The 12735-nt window shown below is 39.2% G+C and overlaps 1 protein-coding gene across 1 annotated transcript in view; it reads left to right on the top strand.

The window, feature by feature from the left end:
* The window catches only part of TUBGCP3 (tubulin gamma complex associated protein 3), a 1295126-nt gene that overhangs the window by 125282 nt on the left and 1157109 nt on the right, over nt 1-12735 (top strand). Inside the window, exon 3 of the mRNA XM_044072631.1 lies at nt 10345-10412. Within this exon, the coding sequence (XP_043928566.1) occupies nt 10345-10412 (68 nt within the window). The remainder of the gene's footprint in view (nt 1-10344; nt 10413-12735) is intronic.

Below are 12735 nucleotides of genomic sequence, written 5' to 3'. Positions count from 1 at the left end.
AGGGAACAGTCACATTGCAATTGCTCCAACCCACCTGAACTGTATAATTTTTGTAAAAACACACAGTCCCCTATTATCGAACAGACAAGTGCAATGCTACTTTATCTTGTGATGTAACATCTGATGTATCATAGACTAAATTTTCCCAGGTCTTGTTGGCTCCTAGGTGGACTGAAGTTAACAATAACCCCCCCATATGCTGTTGGCAAAGCTGTGCAAATCCAGCAATTCGAAATATTGAAGGTCTCAGCATACACATATTTGATTGCCTGGTAAGTTTTGAAATTTGGGTGCCACTCTACGTGCAACTCTTCACGTTTATTCAGTTCAGTTTGTGTGGCTGGGAAAAGGAATGGCCACAACAAAAAGATTATTCACTAGTACAGTTAACAGGATGGTTATGCAATACTTCTGAGGAAATGGTTGTTCTGCATTCCTGTTTTCTCCGACTCTTCTGAGTAGTTTTATTTGGATTTTTTTGGATTCTATCATTTTTGCTTTTGACATGTGATCTTACTCTCTGCCCTAATAGGACCTTCAGCACCGATGGTTTCTTCACTTGGGTTGAGACGGATCAGTCCTATTGATCTGAACCCCCTTTGTAGCCAGACTTTTTGTGCTGAGGGCCCCGATGGAGAGGTAAGATTTTTGTCCAGTTCAAAGTTCTTAACTAGTTTGCAGTGCGTCGGGTGGATCCACGAGGCTTGCTCTGTAATTTTGACTGCAGTGGGTGTCAAAAGAAGCACCTGGTATGGACCTTCCCACCTTGGTGACGTCCAGTTTTTATTCTTAATGTTTTTCACCCAAACCCAGTCCCCTGGGATTACTGCCACTTCCGATGTTTCGGTTTGTTCTTTATCTGAAACAGAATTTGACTGCAACAGATGTTTAGAATTCAACAAATTTGTCATATATTCAGCTAGTATATAGTCAGCTTCCTGGTCTGTGGGCATGAGAAGTTTCCACTTGGGTGTATAATAAGCCCTTCCAAACAGTGTAGGAGTCAATCCTTTTGTAGTCGGAACAGTTCTCATGCTCAACAGTGCCAGGGGCAAACAATACACCCAGTTCTTTCCTGTCTCGGCTATTAATTTTCTTAATTTATTCTTTAATATTCCATTATGCCTCTCAACTAGTCCTGCAGATTGCGGATGGTATGCACAATGATTTTTTAAAGAAATGCCAAAATGCTTACTTAACTGCTGTATGGTTTGGTTTACAAAGTGTGTACTGTTGTCACTGTAGATCCTTTCCGGAATGCTGAATATAGGGATGATTTCTTTGACAAGAACTTTTGCCACTGTGACTGCATCTGGATTTTTGGTTGGAAAGGCTTGCACCCATCTGGAAAACATATCTACAATGACAAGACAATACTTTTTATTTTCATATTTGTTCAATTCTATGAAATCCATACAGATAGTGTGAAACGGAAATGGTGGTGTAGGGAAACTCCCTTGCTTGGGCTTTAATGCCCCTTGTGCATGATGTTTGTTACAAATTTGGCACATCAAACAAAATTTTTTAGAGTAGTTTGTAAATCCGTACGTTGTGAACACCTGGTTCACCAGCTGTACCATCCCCCCTGTTGAGATATGGCACTGCCCATTGCTCAACAAAGCTGCATATCTAAACAAATTAGATGGTAGTATCGGTTTCCCTTCTTTAGAGATGTACAACCCCTTTTCGAGAATTGCTCCTCGTTTTACCCATCTTTGTTTTTCAGCTTGCATAGTGAGTGTCTGCATTGTCTTTAACATTTCTAAGTCTAAAATCTCAGAGGGTTGTAGTTCCTCATTTAAAAGAAATACTTCTGAAGCTGCTTTTTTTGCAGCTGTATCAGCTCTCTTATTACCTTTTGAAATCCTGTCTTGTTGCTTGGTGTGAGCTGTTTATTTACAAATAGCTATTTTCTGAGGTAACTTTTGCCACTGTTGCGCAAAAACATGTACAGTAGAAAAAGCGTACTGGCTGTCAGTAAAAATGTTTATACTTTTATCCTTTGCTAAGGTACATGCCCGTGTCAAGGCAGTCAGTTCTGCTGCCTGTGCAGGTAAGTTGTGTGGTAAAGGTTTTGCTTCTATAATCTCAGTGTCAGAAACTACTGCATATCCTACTAGGTTCTGTCCTGCAGGACCCCTTTTGCACGAACCATCCACGTAGTATGTCACCACGGCATCATCCAAGGGGACATCCGTGAGATCTTTTCCAGGTAGTGTCTTTTGCTCAATTACCTGCAGGCAGCGGTGTGGTGTGCCATCTGCAGGGGTTGGGAGCAAGGTAGAAGGGTTCAAAGTCGTGCATCGTTCAATTGTCATGTGAGGTTGGCTCAACAATATAGTCATACAGGAAAGATGCCTAGCAGGGGAAAGATATGCTACCTTCTCTTGCAGTAAAATAATTGCGACTGCATGAGGCACTCTCAAGGTGAGAGGGTGGAATAAAACTACTGAGGCCGAAGCCTGTACTGCCATTGCAGCTGCATCTACTGCTTGTACACAGTGAGGTAAAGGACCGTGCCACTGGATCTAGTTGTGATGAATAGGAAGTAATGGGGCGTTGCTTGTCCCCATGCTGTTGTGTTAACACTGATGTCATATAACCTTGCTTACAATCTACAGTTTGGAAAAAACATTTATGGTAGTTTAGTAATCCCAGAACTAATGAGGACGCTATTAACTGTTTCAGTTTGCAGAAAGCAGATTCTGCCTCTGGTGTCCATTGGAACAAATCCTGTGCTGCCTTAGGCTTTTTATATATCAGGTCAGTCAGAGGTGCAGATTCCAAGGCATAGTTTGGAATCCAGCTCCGGCAAAAATTAGTTGTTCCCAGGAAGGACATCCATTTTCTTCTTGGTAGTGGGTTTTGGTGCTTGCAAAATTGCTACTTTTCTGTCCTCGTCTAATGTTCTACCTTCTTTGGATATTACATATCCTAGGTATTTGACTTGTTTTTTCCAAAGCTGCAGTTTATTTTTGTTTACCTTATGTCCTTCAGCGGCTAAAAATCATAATAGCGCTATGGTGTCTTCTTTGCAATCTTGCTGGGTGGGGGCCGGCAGCAAGATGTCATCAACATAAAGTAAAATCTGACTGCCTCTTGGTGGGGTAAATCCCGCCAAGTTGCTTGCCATTTCTTGTGAGAATATTGTTGGACTTTCACAATACCCCTGTGGTAGTCGCGTATATGTATACCTTTTCCCCTGAAATGTGAATGCAAGCCAATACTGGCTGTCAGGGTGTATCGGTATCGAAAAGAACGCATTGCTGATGTCTACCACAGAAAAATACTTCTGTTGAGGTTTTAAATCATTCAACAGGGTGTGTGGGTCTGGCACTGTGGGTGCCCTTGGTATTACTGCGTCATTTACAGCTTGTAAATCTTGGACCATATGCCATTCTCCATTTGCTTTTTTAACAGGAAATAAGGGTGTGTTACATGGTGAATCGGAAGATTCCACCAGCACCCCTTCCTTAAGTAAAGCTGCTATGATAGGTTTGAGTCCTGCCTCTGCATCTTTTCTTAATGGATACTGTCTTTTTTGTGGCCTGAATGCTGACTTTGGCGTGATAGTAACTGGTCCCACTGTACGAATAAGTCCTACATCTGACTTCCCTGTTGACCAGAGAGTTTCTGGTATATTTTGTAAGGCATTCTCTTCCTCCTTTAATAGGAGTGCTAATCAGCTGTCCTTGCTAGACTGCAAGTGTACAGCTGGGTGGGTCTGAGTTATCCAATTCAACTTCTGTACTTGTATTCCCTGTTCTGACAGTTCTAATTCTGTCTGTTTCTCCCATCTCGTGACTTTTTCTCCTAGGTCTGCCCATTCTATGTTTTTGTCCTTGATTAAGCTAACATGTGGTAATTGATTAGATTTATAGAGTGCAAAGAATTCCTGGGGCAATGATCAGCTGCCTACACTGTTCCCTTCTGTGTCCCAGTACAGGTTACGTAATATTAATCTGTTTGCATGATTTTTAAACAATTCTTGCTCATATTCCTTATCAGGTCCTGTTGTGTTACAATAATACAGGGTACAGTGCAACAAGTGTTGCTTATCAATGTCAAGGGAGGGGAACTTGCTGATGGCTACATTCATTAACTCTCCGGTCACAGCCCCTGAACCAGTCGTAAGCAAGTCCTGGCTGTACCAATAAAACATTTCATCCTCCGATTGCACAGCAAAGGTATCAATTTGTCGCTGTGCTTCCATACCCTGCATGGTTGGAACTACTGCTATACCAAATAGCTGCATGAGGTCTCTGCCCAAGAGGTTTACTGGGCATTTTGCAGAAACATCAGTTTTGCTATTCTGAGTCAATCCTGAAATAGGATCAGTTATCGCAATGTTACGGGAGAGGGGCTCCCGATACAGCTGTCCATTAGCTGCTTTTACCAGTATGTAATCAGGTGACTCTGTGTTTTCTGGCAGTTTGGAGGGATGTATCAGGGTTCGTGACGCCCCTGAGTCACACAAGAATTTGACTTCCCTCCCTTCTACCAAGAGCGTAACTTCTGGTTTTGTGTCTGCTAAATAGAGCTCCAGGCTCAATAAAGCTAGGTCTAATATTTCATTTTCTTCACTATCACTAACTTCTTGCACTTCCTCTATCTCTTCTGTCACATCCTCTACCCCCTCTATCACATTCTCATTTGTCCTTTCTCTGCTATCCCCTTCTAGTGATTCCTGACTACCATATAGTCAGTCCTCACCCTCCTTGTCTTCCGTGGTTGCCTTCTTGTTTTTCCTGCAATCCCTTGCCAAGTGTCCCTTTTTACCGCATTTGAAACATTCACCCCTTTTCTTTTGCCCTTCAAAGTCCTCTGATCAGATTGTTTGTTTCCCTGTGCATTTTTCTTGCCCTTTTTCCCAGACTGTACTACATAAACTTCTACTTCATCTTCTGCAGAAAATACTCAAGCTTTCTTTTTCTTTTTGCGATTAAAATGCCTTTCGGTATGCCTAGCATATTCAAGTAACAATTGTAACCTGCTTGTACGATGGTCTACCATGTGTTTTGTAATAAAACTGCTTATGGGTGCAATGCTGCCTTTTAAGAATGCATTCTTTAACTGCTAATCATATGGGGAATCTTGTGTTTGATCTTCAGGAACCTGCATTTCACAGTGGTTTTTAAAACATTCTAATAATCTGGCATAATACCGGTCAATAGTTTCACCTTCTTGTTGGATGCATTGATTAATGCAAGTCCAGTCTTCCCTAGGCTTCCATTTTTCAGAGATGCGGTCTGTAAGACCTTTTCTTTTGTTGTCTAGTTCTGTGCTGCTATGTGGGAGGGGCCTGTGTGCAGCGTCACGGGGTTTCCAGTTGCCACTAATCATGTGCCAATCTGGTCCCACAATTTGTCTAACTACTTTTTCTACCTCTTGTCCGTTTAAGTTATAACTCAGCCTCATTCCTTGTAAATCTTCTGAGAAGTTTCTAAAATTAACTTTTGGATGGGGAATTCCCTCAGTGGCTTTCCGGATATCTTCCGGAGTCCAGGGTTTATACACTAAAATAGTTGAGTCCTGACCGTCTTGTCCTGCCTGAAGATTAGGTACTTCTATAAGTGGGCATATTTCTTCTTCACTCCTAGATCGTGAATTCTTAACCATTTGATATAACTCGATGCCTTCATTTGAATTACCTGCCCGTGTTCGAGACCTGGTCCCGATGGGATCTCTAATAAATACAATGTCTCTATTTTCAGTGACAACAGGATATTGTGGGGGTGGACTAACTTGTTCACTTGCTTCATATTCTGGTAAGGGAGGTGGAGGAGCCGATGCTATTACTAAGTTATTGTCCTCCATCTAAAAACATTGTTTTTGAATTGTTGTTCTTTTGTTCCCTACGGTTTACTTCCTCAATCCACCTGTGTGCCTGAGGAATTCCTAATTGGCGTTGCTTTTTTACCCAACCTTTGGAATCGGTTTTGAGCTGCTTGACAAGTTTGATAAGCGAGGATTTTTCTAATTTTCTGTCAAATTCATATTTATTAACCCATTTTGAATAATATTTAATATTGTCGGCGTGCTGTGACTGCATGTATTTTGCGTCTTTGGTTAACAGTGGATTTTGGGGTCTTTTTGTGCAATTATTGCCCATTTTGTTCTACCCTTTTTGATTGTTACGTAACTTCTCTTATTTTTAACGTGGTACCACGGATTTTGTTATAGTCTCTTCAGAATGACTGCCTACCTATTCTGTTTCTCCTGATCTATGACAAGACAGTAATCTTTCCTGTCCCTGACTTGTAAAATACAGTCTTGACAAAAACAATGCAAATCTAGTCCCTGATCTAAAACAGAAAACAGAAAAAAGTAGATTCACCTTACCTGAGCCTACGTGATTGATCACCTGATTCGTAGAGACCCGTCCTTCAGTTGCAGATCAGAAAGTGGCTGGCCTCTTTTGCACGACAGTTCAGTCGGAGGGCTTTTCAAATAAGAAGAACCGATTTGGTTTCTTCCCCATACGGTTTCAACCACCTGGCCCTTCCGATCCGAGATGAAGTGAGGGTTCCGGCTCGAAGGACCAATCTGTCAAAGGAAAAAACGTCAAAGACCAATTCACGTAAGGCACCCTTTATTACTTGCAGCAAGGAGACAAAACATGCAGATACAGGATTTTGTCTAAATTACTAGTAAGCAGTATGCTACTTTTATACAGTTCTATGAAATGTTACTTTTCTATGGTTGATGTAGTTAGACACAGCTTTCTGTATTACTCTACAGAAAATGTTACTTGGATTTCCTGCTGACATGACTGGATTATAAAAAACATTTGAAAAAAACAACCTGGCCTTGGGGCTTATTTTTTGCCCACTACAAACTTTCTATTCTTCAATTGTGCAGTTCTAATATATATGTGTTACATTTCAAGGTACATTTCTAGCTTAGGTACAAGTAATGCTGACTACGGTTTATACTTTCAAGCAGCCTTTGTTTTAATTATCAATAGCTTCAGCAGCTGTGTACTTTCTCACGGCATAAGCAGAAAATCAATAACTCTTTGTAAGTCTCATGACACTAGTAGAAATGAAACCCCTATTATTATTTTCATGACATTAGCAGAAATCAAATGCTTTCCTGTTAATTTCCAAAGCATAAGCAGATCATAGCTGCACATATTTTTGACATAACAGGATTGGAATGTCTCTAGTAGCTTGTGCAGATTCATGCAGTGTGAACAGAATAAATGTATTGACTCTTTTAACCCTCGAATGCACTAAGCATGCATGTTACTAATACATATTTTTCTAACACTGGATGAAGGAGCGGTGTACATTAGCTGGCATTTAATAAAGCTGTAAGACTGGGCAGACAGATGGTAGCTAAGTATTGCTGCAGAAAAGTGTAAGCCGTTTCATTTAGGGATCAGGTAACACAGACACATGTTATAAATTGGGGTGTGCTCTTAAAAGGGCTGGAACAAGAGAGAGAGGGCGAGAGAGCGAGAGTTATATTTGTTGGAGTTGATATAAACCACTTCCAGCACAGTATTGTTAAGAGTTCAAGTATTTAAAGCAATCAGTTTAACTAAATAATTTTGTTTCTAAACAAAATAAATCCAGTTATAAATCCTCCTTCTCCAGTTTAAAATTTTAAAAAGTTTTTTTAAATAGTGAACATTTATTAATATTCATTAAAACAGTGTAGGTTTGTTAACTACAAAAAAAAAAATGTAAACCATTTTGTAAAAATAGTATGGAAGCCACGCATGCAAAATTGCTCAGTTTTGATTTTTGTGTGTGTGTGTGTGTGTGTGTGTGTGTGTTTATACATAAAAAGGGCAAACGTTAAAGTAATTGGAGGTTAGCAACACATAATAGTTCCAATGGTTGGACATACGGGCTTGCCAAGCACTACTTGTGAGCATCCCCATTCAAATGAGGATGGGTTAAACATCCTAATGGATGTCTACATTCTGAGTAAGGGAAAGGCCAGTCAGGTAGGTTGTCACACAGTGTACTACTCCCTCTCTGTAACAGTATTTATGGTAGCATAATGATTGTAGAAATTTCAGATGTAAGAACTGGATATGAAGAAGTCTAAAAGAAAGAAAGAGCTTATCTCAGTAAAACCTATAAAAGGAATGATAAGGAACCAGTCTCTCTATTGAATGAGAAGGATTTAGAACTGGATTTATTTTGTTTTTAGAAATAAAATTATTTAGTTGAAGGGATTGTTCTAAACAGTCCTGTGTTGGAATTTTGGTCTATCCAGATACTTACTTTGTGTATGAGGCCAGGTTGGATTGGAGATAGTGGAGTCCCACCTATAGGTGACCCTTGATTGTCTTGATTTTAACCACTAGGCAAAGAATTAAAATGCAGCTGCCAAAGCCAATAGTATGCTGGGCTTGCAGCTGCCTAAGCCAACAGTATGCTGGGCTTGCAGCTCAGGGGAATGGACTTCAACTACATGGGGATCAATAGATCTGGCATAATTGTTAAGGTCCTTACCTTACAGACACAAAGTAAAGGGTTTAATTCTAACCTCCATTTCTTGGCCATGCTTAAATTGGCCCTTCATGGCAGTTAGCCTAGTATTCACCTATTTCACTATGAACTCTGGTCATATTGCAGATGGTAAGTAATTCATTTGACTTCTTACAAAAGAAAAAATTGTAATGCTGAAAAACTACCGTGGTTGGTTCAAAGCCAATGAAATAGTTGGCGAGAAAGCAATAAAGGAAATCCTGGGAAACTGAAAATGAACCGTAACGGGGACCAGTGGATATTTGTGTAACTGCAGATTCGGAATACAGATCATATGTTTTCGATAAGTTTTTTTTTTCTGCTCTGTGCAGTAAAGCAAGCTGATAGTGTGCCCATATTCAGTAACCTCATTTTGTTTCCTTTCATCCAGGTGGTATTTTTTTTTTTTTTTTTAAATTAGGACAGGTAAGTTGAAAGATGGATACACATACAGCTAGAAAGCAGTTGTGTCAGTAGATATAGATATTTAGACAGATGTTTTCCCCAGTTGGACTGGTATCTTGGGTAAAGAGAAAGAGACAGATGGGTAAATAGAAAAATAGTTATAGACCCAGTGTTTACATATTTGTTGCAAACTAAATGGCAAAACAGGAGCACCCAAATGTCACAGTAAGACTACAGGTGGTGCATAGCAAAAAGGACCACAACTTTGTAATAACCATATAAAGCACTTCAGCAAGTTTTATAGAATACTAAGTAAAGAGTCTCTGCTACAAAATAGAGCTGATTATTCCAGGTGGAAAGACACATAAACAACTTTATCTTCATTTGATAGTTTTATAGTTAAATACCAGGTAGTTGGTCTGCAGACCATTTCAAGCTTAGCCAAGAAAAGCTATTCAAAATTTTCCTCTAGCCTCAAGGAGGGCAGACAAGATAGACTGGAAGAGAACTTGAGACTGCATTCCAGTTTTCTAGGTGTACCTTGAAGGTGGCAAGGGTGCTACTCTGTTTGACATGTAGGGGAAGTTTGTTTCAGAGTCCGGGATATATTGAGGTGCGAGTCTGTCATGCCAATGTGTCTTATTTATCTGCTTATAAAGGTTTAGTTCCGTTAAACAAGTATTTGATGTACCATTAGTTCAGTGAAGGAATAGGAGAGCAGATAGGGTTGGATCTTTCATGGCATGAAAGACTGTGTTACTTCAACTCCGGCAATCATCTAGTGCCAAGATTTACACTACTGGGTGGCTAGCCCTGCCACGGTAGTTCTTCCACACCACACACACACGTGCAGTCACACTTGTGGCCAGTTTTAGAGTGCCCAGTCCACTTTCCACATGTCTTTGGAATGTGGGAGGAAACCGGAGCACCCAGAGGAAACCCACGCGAACACAGGGAGGACTTGCAGAGAAGGCACCCTAGTTGAGAATCAAACTAGGGAACCGCTTGCTGTGAGGTGACAATGCTATCTGCTGTACCACCGTTGTGTGTTTTGTGAAATAACTTTCTACAGAAATATAAAATGTAAGTTTCAGTCACCCAGCAAAGATACATAAATGAAGTAGGTAAGTAGTGTGTGTGTGTGTGTGTGTGTGTGTGTGTGTGTGTGTGTGTGTGTGTGTGTGTGTGTGTGTGTGTGTGTGTGTGTGCGCGTGTGTGTGTACTCAAAGTATTCCATAGTTGGATACGTAAGTAAAAACACAGTAACAAAAGTAATTTTGCTGCATGTTGTGAATGCTGTCATTTTGTACATTTATGCTGTAGCCTGTGAACAGGCAGTGATTGTTATCTTTAGTTTTACAGTGTTTTAAATGCAACAAAAAACATTAAAGGAAACTGCCAAAAATTGTCCTAACATATTCAATATATTAAACTTGGTTTTACTTTTCTCTAGTTGTGAGACAGAGACGAGAGGCAGATGCAGCTTTATTTTCAGAGCTTTACAGAAAATTGCAGTCTCAGGTATGAAGTCCCTTATTAGGAACAGTCTGATCAGTTTCTGACATGTTTGCTGTATTTATATAGTTGCATATGAGAAAAATGTAATGTTTAACCCAGCAGTCATCAACATCATGCTCTTTGAAGTCTGGTATTTCAGTTTGCATCATGTTTTTACTACATAAATTGCATTCTTTCAGATGCCAGAAAGTTGTCTTTCAGAAGATACTTAATTTTAATTTGTGGAAAAATCTCTCTTGCACCCACGCACAAATAAGTGTCTATTTATATGTAATCTGTCTGATAAAATAAAGTGATTTTATTTTGTTTTCTCTTTAATTGTATAGTATAGGCTTCTTATCCCATTTGCATGATCTGAAATTTTTGAAAAGTATCTTTGCTCCAAAAATTTAATTTTTGTTAGTAATTTAAAAATAAGGAACAGACAAAGTGCAACATCATACTTGAGTGTTTACAGATTAAAATGCTTTCACTTATTCCCTTGTAGCAATAACCACCCACATAACATTGGCTAAGTATTTAACAGCAACATGCAAGTTGGCAATGGTCTTTATTGGCTTACTTAACTACAAAGCAGAGTGGCGTTTTTTCCATAATAGTATTGTCTTCTGCATACATGTGCACAGAATTCTCATATTGGTGCTGTTCTAACAGGGGCTGTTCATATTGTGTATATAATTTGTGTTGACATATGCTTATGTTAGATCTTAAAACCACTTGAAAATATTATTATTTTGTCTGGGTCATGATACCTTGGCAGTCAGTTGTGCTCTTCTGCTTCTCAACAGATGAGTATTTTTTGAACTGTGAATGGGGTAGTCTCAGCATTGAAACTTGAAGTTTTTGATTAATGGCTTCCAAACACAAGTTTGTTTTGTTTGTGTATTGTGTGTGGCACCATTTTTAAAGATCTAGAGACAATAGTAGATACAAATTGGGAAAAGTTTAAATAGTTATCAATAGCTACTCAAGTCAGGAAAACATTTCTAGCACTTTGGCAAATTTGTATCTATATGTATAGCTACCCATGTCAGGAAAACATATTTATTACACTTTGGCTAATTTGTATCTATATCTGTCTAAGTCAGGAAAGCATATTTATAGCTCTTTGGCCAATTTGTATATATATCTACAGCTACCCAAGTGAGGAAAACATATTTATAGTGCTTTCTCAAGTCTGATTAACAAAGCACACAGTCCTCTGTGTGTGGGTGGTGCTCTACCTATTATTTTCAGTAGATATGTTGTGTTCATCTCTTTCCTTCCTCCCAGTCCTATGGGTGTGTTTTGTTTGCTTACCTTTCTTCTCCAAAGATTCATCTTGCCTTGCTCTTCTGCTCCTCCTCCCTTCCCCCAACCCTCCTGTGTGTTTTTTGGGCCATTTTTTTTCAAATCGGACTGTTGGTACTCTCCAGAGTTAGTGTTCCTCCAGTGGTGCACTCCACTTCCAAGGTTATCTGGCTTTGCTGTCTATTAAATGATAACCTGAAGTTCTTGCCTTCAGCAGATCAAGTAAGGTATGATATTGCTTAAAACGTTTGCTCATTTTATATTATTGGTGCTTTCTCGGCTCCCTTCCTTAATGATGTATACGATTAAGTGAGAGATTAAGGTGGATGTTGTAATAGATATTTGTCTTCCCACACTGCAGTAAAGTGTGCTAACTCCTATTTGTAAGCCATCTGATTTCACTTTTAGATTTATGTTTACATAAGTAAATGTGTACTGATTTTACATGTATTTTGGGTAATTGAGTGCTTTTATAGAAAGTTATTATTTGAAAAAGACATATAGCAGTGTTTCTGCCCCATTTGAAAATGTCTGTAAAAGTTTAGCAGTATTTCTGAATAAGATGTACGTCTGTGTACAAGCTCTTATTTGACATAAAACATACTGTGCTTTTTGCAAAGTTTTTTTTTTGGGGGGTTGGGTTGTTGTTAACGGACATGTGATTGTAAAAATGATGTTAGTATAATAAAGTAGTATAATGTATTACAACTGTGGTCAGTGACTTATAAATGAGATGCTTTAGAAAACCTCATTTGCTGACTTAACATTGAACAACTTGTATTTTTAGATGGTGAATGTTCCAGGTTGTTTTGTTCTTTTATTGTGTCCTCTGTACTGTGAACCAATACAATGAAAACTGTTGTATTGCTAGTGGTTCAGTGGCATTGTAGAACTAGTGTTCTGAGACCACTTCCCTTTGTCTTGCTGTAACCATTGATATTTTTCTGCTTCCTACACGTTTTCCTAACTGTGATGTTGTACTGAAGTGTGCATTTTGATAGTATTGAAGGCTCTTCAGCGGATTGTAAGGGAAGCT

This window comes from Protopterus annectens, chromosome 5.part0, assembly GCF_019279795.1.
Source record: "Protopterus annectens isolate FY-2018-M chromosome 5.part0, PAN1.0, whole genome shotgun sequence".
Lineage (NCBI taxonomy): Eukaryota > Metazoa > Chordata > Ceratodontiformes > Protopteridae > Protopterus > Protopterus annectens.
Note: the sequence above shows the minus strand (reverse complement) of the source record. Positions and strands in the feature narration are given on the sequence as shown.